Below are 12,056 nucleotides of genomic sequence, written 5' to 3'. Positions count from 1 at the left end.
TTGTTAACATTTTGGATAGGGGTGTGTGGGTATGGGTGTAGTCCTTGACTTATGACTTAAGAGACTATTCAAAATTACACTGAGCCTCCCAAAAGGTTCTTATGACCTGGATTTGAAGTTCCAATGGCCACACTCCCCTGTGGTCACATGACTGCATTTTGGTTGCTTGGCAACCAGCCTGCCTTTATGGCCGCCCACAGTATCCTGCAGTTACGAGACTTTAAATTATGACATTTTTGCCAGAAACTGGCATGTACTTCTGGTTTCCAGGAAGAAAAAAACAATGGAGTAACTATACAACTGTGGTGTTTGCTTAATGATTGCTGCAAAAAGATTGTAAAATTCGGCGTGGGCGTACGATGGCCCACTTAACAATTGCCTCGATTTACAACCATAACTGTAGGCTCAATTACAGTCATAAATCGAGGAATACTCATATATTTATATAACATACCTATGTGTGTGCATATACATACACATTCACATATATAAACATACACCTATACATATACAATGTGTTTTGTATCCCATATGGTTTTGTGTGAATACTTTTTCTACAGGAAATCTTTGACAGCCAAACTAGATAGAATGGAGGCAGGCTTGAAAATCTAGTTTAAGTTGCCGTGAGTCCCTTGGAGACTGTGGAGAGTCTCAAAACCACTTTTTCTAGTTTTGTTTCTTCTACCAGCAGGTGTGGCTGACCCAACTTTATTGCCACAAATCGAAAAACAGCTTCTTACTAAGGTTACAAGAGACATGTGCTTAAACAGTCATGTCAGTTTTTGGTATTTTTACTCTCCAGTTCTGTACATTCTCAGTACAGGTAGACCTTGATTCACAACCACAATTTTTAACATTTTTAAATGAGTTTTGCCCCATTTTATAACTTTTCTTGCCCCCGTTGCTAAGTGAACCACTGCAGTTGTTGAGTTAGTAACACAGTTGTTAAGTGAATCCTGAATGGGACAACTCGCCACAGCGAACTCGCTGCAGCCATCTCTCCATGGCCACCTCACCATGACCAACTCATTGCGGGACAGTTTGCCACTTAATGAACTGTTACCTGTACAGTAGGGACGCGGTGGCTCAGTGGGTTAGGACGCTGAGCCTGTCTCTATCAGAAGGTCAGCAGTTTGGCGGGTCGAATCCCGAGTGCCGTGTAACAGAGTGAGCGCCTGTTACGCGTCCCAGCTTCTACCAACCTAGCAGTTCGAAAGCACGTAAAAATGCAAGTAGAAAAATAGGGACTACTACGGTGGGAAGGTAACAGCGTTCCGTGCGCCTTTGGCGTCTAGTCATGCCGGCCACATGACCACGGAGACGTCCTCGGACAAGTGCTAGCTCTTCGGCTTTGAAACGGAGATGAGCATCGGCCCCTAGAGTCGGAAACGACTAGCACGCATGTGCGGGGTAACCTTTACCTGTACAGTACCTGTGAGATGGCTTCCTGTGTTTTTTAGGCTGCTTTTCCATTTCTCCATTTTCTGAGATTTTTCCTCTTCAGGATTGGGCCAATATGTTTCTCTCACTATCTGATATTGGTTTTCAAACCTGCTCCCTCAGATCTGCCCCTGATTGGCCTTCCTTGCTAATTAATGTTCATCTGAGATGTCTTCTCTTTTTAAACTGACCTGCCAACAAATCTATCAGCAGAAATTATCTGTCCAGAGCAACTGCTTTGTGATGGCTGTTTCTATCCCAGTTCTGTAACTTAAACCCTGATTTGTTCCAGCTGAGCAGAGAGACTCCTGTATTCCCAGGGAAACGTGTTTCCATCTCTTGGAAAGTCACAAATCCTGGTGCACCTAAAAGTTATGAATTGAAAGTGATCAGCCTTCCCCGGATTCCAGCCGACATCTCTAAGGCCAGGTAACTTTTCTAAGAGGCAATGATAAGCAACATTAGAAGACTTTTTTTTTTGCTTATGTTGAGGCTTGATATGCAGAATTTCCTGTCTATCTGCCCTAGAGTAAAGACTGCTTTTGTTTCAAAATTACATTGCGGACAAGAAGAGAATAGAACTTACTGCAGAACTCATGCATTTGTTTGGAAGAACAACTAATGTTTAATGCCGATGGAGATGCTCAGTCATCCAGTCATCCATGATTGTTGTTGTTTTTCCAAAAGGCAACTGGATGATGTTTTTTCCTTGAGGAAGAGGTTTTACTTCATCAGTTCTGATGAAGCTTCTTGGATGAGAAGTTAAAGGTCTTCTTCTTCAAGGAAAAAACATAGTCTCCAGTTGCCTTTTGGAAAAAAAAACTACTAATGGTTACGTTTTTAGAGATAGGGCTGGATGCGTTTGGAACATGGTTTGATGAAATACTAGCAACTTTATTTCTAGGTCTCTAAGATAAGGTTTCAGAGTTCTGTGTAATTCTTTGCCTTCCTATGTCTGGCAGAGAAAATGTGAGCCATAGAAAATTAGGATTCATACAACCATTCCTTAGTAATAAAGATGAAGAACATTTTTCTGACTTGGATGTGTAATTTTTATTACTCTCTCAAAAGTATACAATTGGTTGCATATATTTCCCATTGCTTTGTCTCTTTTTATAGATCTTTATATTTCTTCAGAGGAAAGGCGGTATATATATATAGAATTCCAGGTTCTCTCCATCCCATCCCATAACAGACCTGCTCAGCACCTGTCCTCAAAGCCTGTTCTTAGGCCATAAACACACTTTTGCGTTCCATTAAAGCAACTTCAAGATGTCTGGACCATCTCCCAGAATTCCTCAGCCAGCATGCTGTCGAGAATTCTGGGAGGTGAAGTCCAGACATCTTAAATTTGCTAGGTTGAGAAACACTGCAGTAAAGGGAACCTGTGACCCACTGATATGGGGCTTAACTGCTCTCGGCATTTTTCTCCTATGCCCACCTTGGATGGGGATTGTGGATCAGTAATATCTAACGTACCACGCCACCCACCTTACTCCTTGTACGGAGTGTGTGCTTTTCCTGCAGGTGGCTCCAGATTCAATTACTTGGGGGAAGAGTTCAGATGGCCTATGGAGGCAACCAACATTAGGTCCAATCAAGCTACATTCTCCCCACCCCCACCCCTTTTTTTTTAAAAAAAAAAGCTAGACTGTCCAACAGTATTGTCATTGTCACCTTCTCTTTCTTGCAGATTGCAATTAGGCTTCAACCAAACAGGCACAGGACAGATATTCCTAAATATTCCTGATAATGCTCTACCTGGGTCACTGATTACAATAACCTTGCAGGCCAACACACTCAACTCGTCTGCAGAGCCTGATTTTGCCCATATCGATCTTCTGGTGATGCCTCAGCCTCAGGTGAGACATGCATGAACAAACCATGTTGGAAAACAGCTCTGGAGAAGAGACCTACTTGGATAGTTTGACGCATCCTTCATTTTTTTACCAAAAACAACTTTTTATAGGATCAGATAGGAAAGCGATCTCATTTAGTACTCTGTCTCAAGCAGTGAAGATTAGTAGATTTGGCTACAGATGTCCAACTCTGTCCTTAAGTACAGTGAGATGCTTGCCTGTTCTCAGAATCTGCTGCCTTTGGCAGTGTCAGTAAAGAAATGGAGAATATCCATCTTGTTAGGACATGTTGGATCTGTGCACTTTGGGTACTGTTCTGCATCCCAGGATTAAAATGCTTTATAACTCCAGAATCCATATAGTATTACTCAACAAAAATAATTGCATAACAGATAATTTATTGTCCAGGAACTTTAAGCAAAGACATACATTTTGCAAAAAAGACATCTGGTCATCACAACATATTAATGTTGATATCTGTTCATTTTCGTAGGTAAAAAGGGATAATTCTCCATCTCAGCTATGCGTGTTACATCTGCTAGCTATGCGTGCAGCATGGTTCGTTAGACAAAAAGCTTTTACAACCTGGCATGTAACAGGATGTTCTGCAATAAACTTTGAAACTCCTCCCACAGTTCTAGATAAGCTATAGGATTTACTAACAACTAGACTACATTTCCCAGAAGCCATCTCTTAAGGAAATAGCATTTAACCCTGTAAATGCTACATGTTCTTACATACAATTCTGCTAAGGATACAACATTAACCCTGTAAATGCTAAATACTCTAACACAGTTCTTAACTCCTAAGCTGGCTACAATCTGGTCCAGCAGAGATACTGCTTGACTATAGCAGCTAACTAAATGAATTACGGTAATGCATGAGTGGATCCTTCTTGATGTCTTGAATTAAGTCTACGAGGGGTTCTGGAACTAAAACCCACTACATTTGGAAGGCAACAAGTTGGGAGAGGTTGACAAAAATCCAGATACGGAGCCTAGGAGATTCAATGAATACCCCACTGGGCTGCATGCATTCTTAAGCAATGCAGTAAACTGGTAATATTTTTATCATATGTGCAAGTGGCTTTGAATGACACTACAGTGCAATAAACTTGCATCTGCTTTTCCCAGGTGTATTATTTAAGACCACAATACTAACATCAATTGATTGTGCATGAACATTTGCCAGTGCAATTGTTTGATCTGTTGCAACTTGTCCCTTTTGTTCTTTATTCATAGGTGGAGACCATCTCATCCCCAGTATGCAATGTCACCTCTTCGGAGAATTCTTGTGGTCCACCACAGTCCCCCTGTCACAGCCAACGTTGGGCAGCCACCTTGCAAATCTGGGACAAAGCCGGTATTCATTCGGTGCAGGTGGAAAATGGTCCAGTGCTTCCTCACCAAGCCCATGGGCTGGTGGAAATAGTCACTTACATCTCAAATTGTTGCTCGCGGCAAGCAGAGCTAGTGGTCACCAACCTTCTCGGGGAGAAATATCGATGTCAAGTGGAAGTAATGCCACCTGTCCTTCCTGGCAAGGCAGTAACCACACCTCCAGAGGATTTTAGGGTGGTGGCAGATGCTCCTGGTGCTGCTGATAGAGCTGTTGCTCCTTCTGCCATAATCTGGTGGTGGATCTCAACCATCTTATTGGCCATTGTGTGGCTGGCACCATAAGGCCACCATTTATTACATATGGGAGGAGTTCTCGGTATTCTGCCTGCCCTCTGCTGGGAAATGATGGTATTTACCTTATTGGAGAGTAAAGTTTAAAAAGGATCTGCTGAGCAGGAGCACAATAACTAACATTCTATGAGGGAGGGAGGGAGGGAGGGAAGGAAGGAAGGAAGGAAGGAAGGAAGGAAGGAAGGAAGGAAGGAAGGAAGGAAGGAAGGAGTCTACTCAGTGTGAAGGAAAAATCACTAAAATCCTCTAACCTGATTGGAAGAGCTGAGTTAGAGAGAGAACAAGAATCTTTTTTTTTATAGGGTAGACATCCATTAACACAACCTTGTAGTGAACCTGGCTTTTGACCAGGTAACTAGGACTCTTAATCTATCAGGTGATGTTTTTTTTAATATGAGCTTGCTCTCTAGTGTGAGATGGGCTCCTTGAAAAAAATTTTAACTGGACATGATAGGATAGTTGTTCCGATCTGTATGCACAGGATGGACTATGGGATATGATTTCCCAAGAGGGATTGTCCGAAGGCCCACGTGGGTCCTGAACCCACAGTCTTGCTGCTAGTAACCATATGCTTTGATGGACAGCACTAGTTTTGGGGTTGCTAATCCCATGGATTGACATTGCTGACCGCCACTTCTTGAATCATTCCACATCCAGACACACTGCATGGTGTCTGCTGCAGTTCTTTCAGCTTCTTCAAATGTTTCCGGACTTCATTGCAGAAGTTTACTCTTTCCTGATCATAGGCACATGCTGCCAATTGTACCTCATTGCTCTTAACTCCCTAGAAATGGGATTAATTTTGTTTTGGAGAAGCTTCTGCTAAAACAGCCTTCCCCAACCTGGTCTCTTTGAGATTTGGTTGGAAGTCCAACATCCCCCCTGAGCATGAAAGGAATATAACTGAAAGGCACAAGGGAAAATTTGGGGAAATTTGACATGAAGGCTCATGGAAGGTAGAAGTTCAACCACAGCATGCTCTGGAAAGCTGGTGGATATTCCCTTGTGGGACACACCATTCCTAAATGCAGATGCATCTCAGTTTTACTCCGTAATAATTGTGCTATTGATGTAGAAATGATTGCAGGTAAGTCAATGACACTGTAATGATTAAACTGTGAACAGATAGGCATATTTTAACATTTACAGCATTTTTACACAGGCAACCAACGTGCTCTGAAGGGTAGAGAGCATTAATTCAGAATGTCTATAGTGCCACTTCGTAGCATGCTTTAGGAAGAAAATGTTGTAATATTGAAGAGAGGGCATGATTTGGATTGTAAAATATATCTTAAGTGTTAAGGCTAAGTGCTATTGGTAGTCTTCCAGCTTCTCTATATAGAGAAGTAGATCCAAGGGGATTCTAGGGGAAAGGTTTTTGAAGAGGATAAAATACAATTTTTTTTCAATTCAGTGAATTCTTTCTGAGAGTGAAAAAAAACAGCATTATTTTTAGAACATAGAATAATAGATGTCTGTAGAGATTCTCAGTCATCCTGGTCATGGTTGTCCCAAAGATGCTTTTTCAAGAGGCAACCGAACTTCCCTCTTTTACTTTGAAGATGTTTCACTTCTCATCCAAGAAGCTTCTTCGGCTCTGACTGGATGGTGGGTAATGGTCAGAGTCAAAGAAGCTTCTTGGATGAGAAGCGAAATATCTTCAAAGAAAAACAAGAAAGTCCAAGTTGCCTCTTGAAAAAGCACCTTGGGGATATAGAATAATAGAGTTGGCAGGGACCTTGGAGGTCTTCTAGTCCAACCCCCTGCTCAAGAAGGAGATCCTATACCATTTCAGACAAATCATCATCCAGTCTCTTTTTGAAAGCCTCCAGTGATGAAGCACCCACGACTTCCGAAGGCAATCTATTCCATTGGTCGATTGCTCTCACCATTAGGCAATTTCTCCTTAGCTCTAGGTTGCTTCTCTCTTTGGTTAGTTTCCATCCATTGTTTCTTGTCTTGGAAAACAGTTTGACCCTCCCCGCCCCATCTTTGTAGGAGCCCGTCAAATATTGGAACACTGCTATCATGTCTCCCTTAGTCCTTGGTTTCATTAGATTGGACATACCCAATTCCCGTAACCGTTCTGCGAACGTTTTAGCCTTCATCCCTCGAATCATTTTTCTTGCTCTTTTCTGCACTCTTTCCAGAGTCTCTACATCTTTTTTATAATGTGGTGAGCAGAACTGGATGCAGTATTCCAAGTGTGGCTGTACTAAGGCTTTGTCAAGTGGTATTAATAAAAGGGATGCGGTGGCTCAGTGGGTTAGGATGCTGAGCTTGTCGACCAGAAGGTCGGCAGTTTGGCGGGTCGAATCCCGAGTGCCACGTAACAGAGTGAGCGCCTGTTACTCGTCCCAGCTTCTGCCAACCTAGCAGTTCGAAAGCACACAAAAATGCAAGTAGAAAAATAGGGACCACTCCAGTGGGAAGGTAACAGCGTTCCGTGCGCCTTTGGCGTCTAGTCATGGCGGCCACATGACCACGGAGACGCCCTTGGACAAGCGCTGGCTCTTCAGCTTTGAAACGGAGATGAGCACCGGCCCCTAGAGTCGGAAACGACTAGCACGCATGTGTGGGGGAACCTTTACCTTTATTAATACTTCTCGTGATCTTGATTCTGGCCCTCTATTAATGCAGCCTATGATTGCATTGGCTTTTTTTGTCTGCTGCTTCACACTGTTTTTTTTTTGTTTTTTGGGTGCTGCTGTACACACCCCTTTTGATCCTTCTTATCTTCGGAGTAGCCAAAAGAGCTTGCTAATTTAATTCAGGAAGCAATATTGCTTTTCCAGGTCAGAATCCTTAGCAGTTACAAGTAGTCCTTTCATGTGTTGTGCAGGCCTCACTTTGTATTATTCCACTCCACAGCAGAATCCAGTAATAACCCCTTTTGCTTAATTTTTACCTGAATAAAGATGAATTTTTGTACGTCTTAAAGAGTCTCCCAGGTGATGATGGGGCCATTAGTCACAGACTAATCTAATAATTCGCCCAGTCACTTGCCCACTTTGAATCTCCATTAATTTATCATCTCCAGATAATGTTATTTCACATGATGTACATTCATTCCGCTGAGCCCTGGAGAACCTCTTAAGCATTCCCCTTTCCCTGGTCAATGCACCAAAATTCAAAGATAAAGGGGGAAAAGCTGCCCTGAGTCCTTCAGGAGAAGGGCGGTATACAAATAAAATAAAATAAAATAAAATAAATAAATAAATAAAAACTAGATGGTGCAAGATCTGGACTAAAAGGAGAGTATTTGCAGGACCGTCTGCTGCCAGGAACGACTGCCCATCGCCCTGTACGCTCGCACAGGGAGGGCCTCCTCAGGGTGCCGTCGGCCAGACAATGTCGACTGGCGACCCCCAGGGGGAGGGCCTTCTCTGTGGGGGCACCTGCCCTTTGGAATCAACTCCCCTTGGAGCTCCGGATGGCCCCGGATCTCCGTTCCTTTCGTCGCAACCTTAAAACATGGCTTTTTCAACAGGCCGACCTGGACTGATGGAAGGGAGGTTTTCTTAATTTTGTTTTATTGTGTTTTTAATCTGAATATTTATGGGATAATTTGATTTAATACCTTTTAATGTTTGTATTTTGTGCTTTTATCGTTGTTAGCCGCCCTGAGTCCTTTGGGAGATAGGGTGGCATACAAATCCCATAAATAAATAAATAAATTCCATTATTGTGGGAAGTAAGCCAGTAGTCTTTATCCGATTAGATCTCTGTTTCTCAACCTTGGCAGTTTGAAGAGGTGTGGAGTTCAACTGTGCTGTGCTGGCTGGGGAATTCTGGGAGTTGAAGTCCACACCTCTTCAAATGCCAAGGTTGAGCAACATTGCGTTAAGATAAAATAGTGTACTGCAGGATGACTTGTCTCTTCATTTCTTCTTTAGCCAAGAGATCGTTGAGCAGGACTTTGAATCACAAGCCTCTTCTTTGTTGCTGGTGCTAGGAATTAAGTCCTGGAATGCCTTTCTTAGGTTTCTTCTTAGACCTGGCCTTGGCTAAATGTGGTCCAGAGGCTTTCATGATCTAACTTTTCTCCAGTTTCCATGACTGGCTGCTCCAAAGTGCCTCTGAACTACAGCCCCTCTTGCCTTTTGATCTTTCTTATCTCCGGAGTAGCTGAAAGAGCTTACTAATTTAATTCAGAAAGCAAGATTGCTTTTCTAGGTCAGAATCCTTAATGGTTACAGGTAGTCCCTCACATTCGTCCCCAATGGAGCCTGTCCATTACAATCATAAATGCTGTAAAAAAAAAAAAAAGGGTGGGATCACATGACCGATCTGATATTGCCACCATGCTTTGCCATGGGTGCAATTTTCCCAAAACTCGGACGTTAAGTGCTGGTTTTCAGCCAAACAGTCGTACAATGTGGTCACGTGACTGTGGGATGTTGCAAACAGCTGTAAAGGCAGCTGTATTGCCGAGCATCCAAAGTTAGGTCATGTGACCACAGAAAGGGCCTGTTGGAACTTTAAATCTGGGTCATTAAGTAGCCCCAAGATAAGTCCATCCTAATTTTGAATGGTCCTAAGCAAAGAGTCTTAAATCGAGGATTTCCTGTTTCTCCACAGGCAGTGCCGGTGGAAGGAGAATTCAATGGGAGTTTTCACCCTGAATCTCTTTCAGCACCTCTGAATTAAAAAGCAAGTCTTACACCAGATCCTATTCTGGACTTTTTAGCCTTAATCTGGATGTTTATGTAGTCTCCAGCTGATGCCTGTTTGCACAATTCTATTCCCGTTCCCTGAAGCCTTTCCTAATAAATCTGATCTATATATTTTTGCCTAGCGACAAATCTCTTTATATTTGTATGCAAATTATTTTTTTATTTCTATTTTGGTTGTTCTGAATACGGTAGGAACCTTTTGTGGATATCGAAATAAGAGATTTCTGTAAGCAGCGTTTTGGAAAGTTGAGCAGGAGTTCAATAAAGTGAATTCAAGGCAAACCATTTGCTTCATTAGCGTTTATTGTTCTCCCAAGGAAATTTGCAGGAGAGAAGATGTTTTCACTGCCCATTCTTCCTTATGCAGCCCTAAGGCATTCCAATACTTTCAACATTTTAATGACACCTTTGTTTCCATGCATTTCAAGAGATTAACCTCAGAATAAATACAAAATGATTTTTTTAAAAGATGGAAATAGCTCAGGAGAGGACCTGGTGGAAGGAAAAGGGGAAAGCACGAATAATGCAGTACTGTGCCATAACTGGTTTGGGATTTTTCTATCGTGGTTTATTCAAGCCAGCAAGAGGGGTGGGGATGGCAGCAACTAATGAAGGAGAAATCAACTAGAAAGTTTACCAAGGATTGATGTTAAAATGACTCGCTTGGTGCTCCGAGCCTGACGGTGAAACAGGCCAGTGGTGCAGAACGTAGAATCGATAGACAAATAATTACCTCTCTTCAGGTTTTTGAGTCAGCCAGCCCAGCGAGGAACCCCAGTTTAAAGCATGGTTGACAAGCGGCTGTCGGACTTTCAACAAAAATAATGAATCCCATTAAGCAGGAATTCTCCATGATTTGCACAGAAAGAACCTAGGGTCTTTGAAAGACCAATCGCAACAGAGATGTATTGTGGAATGGAGGAGATGGATTGATTATATCCAGAACAAATATGGGACTAAAAAGTTTCATTTAGCATTTGAATAAGTAGTGGATCTATATGATGTATAATTAATTTGTAGTTATTTTATTATTATTTTGACGATGGAGAGTTAAAGTGCGATAGAATTTAATGTTTTATTGTTGTTAGCGTATTTTAGATTATGTTTATTTGTAAGAGAGAGAACTTTTCAATTGTCCTTCATTCTACCAGAGTTAAATAGTCTTTCTCACCGTATTTTGACAGGATCAAAAGGCCACTGGCAAGGGTCCAATTTGTGGGACTATCGCCCATTATGCCTGAGGCAACTCAAGTGGACTACAGAAAAACCAGGACAGGGTCAGGCTAGGAACTGACCCTGGGGGACAACAGACATGTCAGGAAGGTTTTTGCTGAGTCAAGGAGAGTTGAATTGCACTTCAAATCAACCGTGGAGAACAAGAACCGATTGTACGCTAAGAGAGTTCCACCGCTGAATTGTGATTCAACCCTTGGCATTGAGATCAGAGGATAGGATAGGATAATATAGAATAGAATAGAATAGAATAGAATAGAATAGAATAGAATAGAATAGAATAGAATAGAATAGAATAGAATAGAATAGAATAGAATAGAATAGTTGGATGGGACCTTGGAGGGGACCTTGGAGGTCTTGTAGTCCAGCCCGCCGCTTAAGCAGGAGAACCTACACCAATCCAACAGAAAAAGTCACTTTTTAGCACTTTGAGACCATAAGGGAGCAATGGGACATGGAGAGTTCATGATTCACTCTGTGTCCCACTTTGTCTAAGACGCTGCTAATCTGAGGTCACTTCATTTTGCCTCCATTCCTAGCACAGGCCCCTGGAGCACAAGCTCCCCGATTCTCCTCCTGGTAGGAAGTGCTAGGCTCAGCCTACCTTTATAATTTATTTATTGTAAATACAGGCAGTCCTCAACTTACAGCACTTCATTTAGTGACCGTTTAAAGTTGCAACGGCACTGGAAAAAGTGACTTGCGACCATTATGCACGCGTACGACTGTTGGAGCATCCCCATGATCACGTGATCCAAATTTGGACACTTGGCAATTGGCTCATATTTATGACAGTGGCAGCGGCCCGGGGAGGGTGGGGCGGGTGTCATGTGATTCCCTTTTGCAACCTCCCAGCGGGCAAAGTCGATGGGGAAGCCAGATTCACTTAACAACCGTGTTACTAACTTAACAGCTGCATTGATTCACTGAACAATCGTGGCAAGGAAGGTGGTAGAATGGGGCAAATCTAAACAAATATCTCACTTAGCAACAGAAATTTTGGGCTCAATTGTGGTCGTAAGTTGAGGATTACCTGTAGCTCTCCTTGCTGTTAAAATATAAAACCAGCTCTGCTAATGGTTGCTCGGGGCTAGGATTCTCATTCTTGCCTACAAAGGACATCTCTGCCTCCCAACAATTTGAAAACAAGAAGACAG

At 42.4% G+C, this 12,056-nt stretch overlaps 1 protein-coding gene across 1 annotated transcript in view; it reads left to right on the top strand.

Annotated features, from left to right (window-relative positions):
- VWA7 (von Willebrand factor A domain containing 7) overlaps positions 1–12,056 on the top strand; it is a 54,686-nt gene that overhangs the window by 32,942 nt on the left and 9,688 nt on the right. Inside the window, exons 15-17 of the mRNA XM_083356838.1 lie at positions 1,733–1,869; positions 3,134–3,302; positions 4,541–5,047. Of these exons, the coding sequence (XP_083212964.1) occupies positions 1,733–1,869; positions 3,134–3,302; positions 4,541–4,981 (747 nt within the window). The 3' untranslated portion in view covers positions 4,982–5,047. The remainder of the gene's footprint in view (positions 1–1,732; positions 1,870–3,133; positions 3,303–4,540; positions 5,048–12,056) is intronic.

The sequence above is a fragment of the Vipera ursinii genome, assembly GCF_947247035.1.
Source record: "Vipera ursinii genome assembly, chromosome: 2".
In the NCBI taxonomy this organism is placed as follows: Eukaryota; Metazoa; Chordata; class Lepidosauria; order Squamata; family Viperidae; genus Vipera; species Vipera ursinii.
Note: the sequence above shows the minus strand (reverse complement) of the source record. Positions and strands in the feature narration are given on the sequence as shown.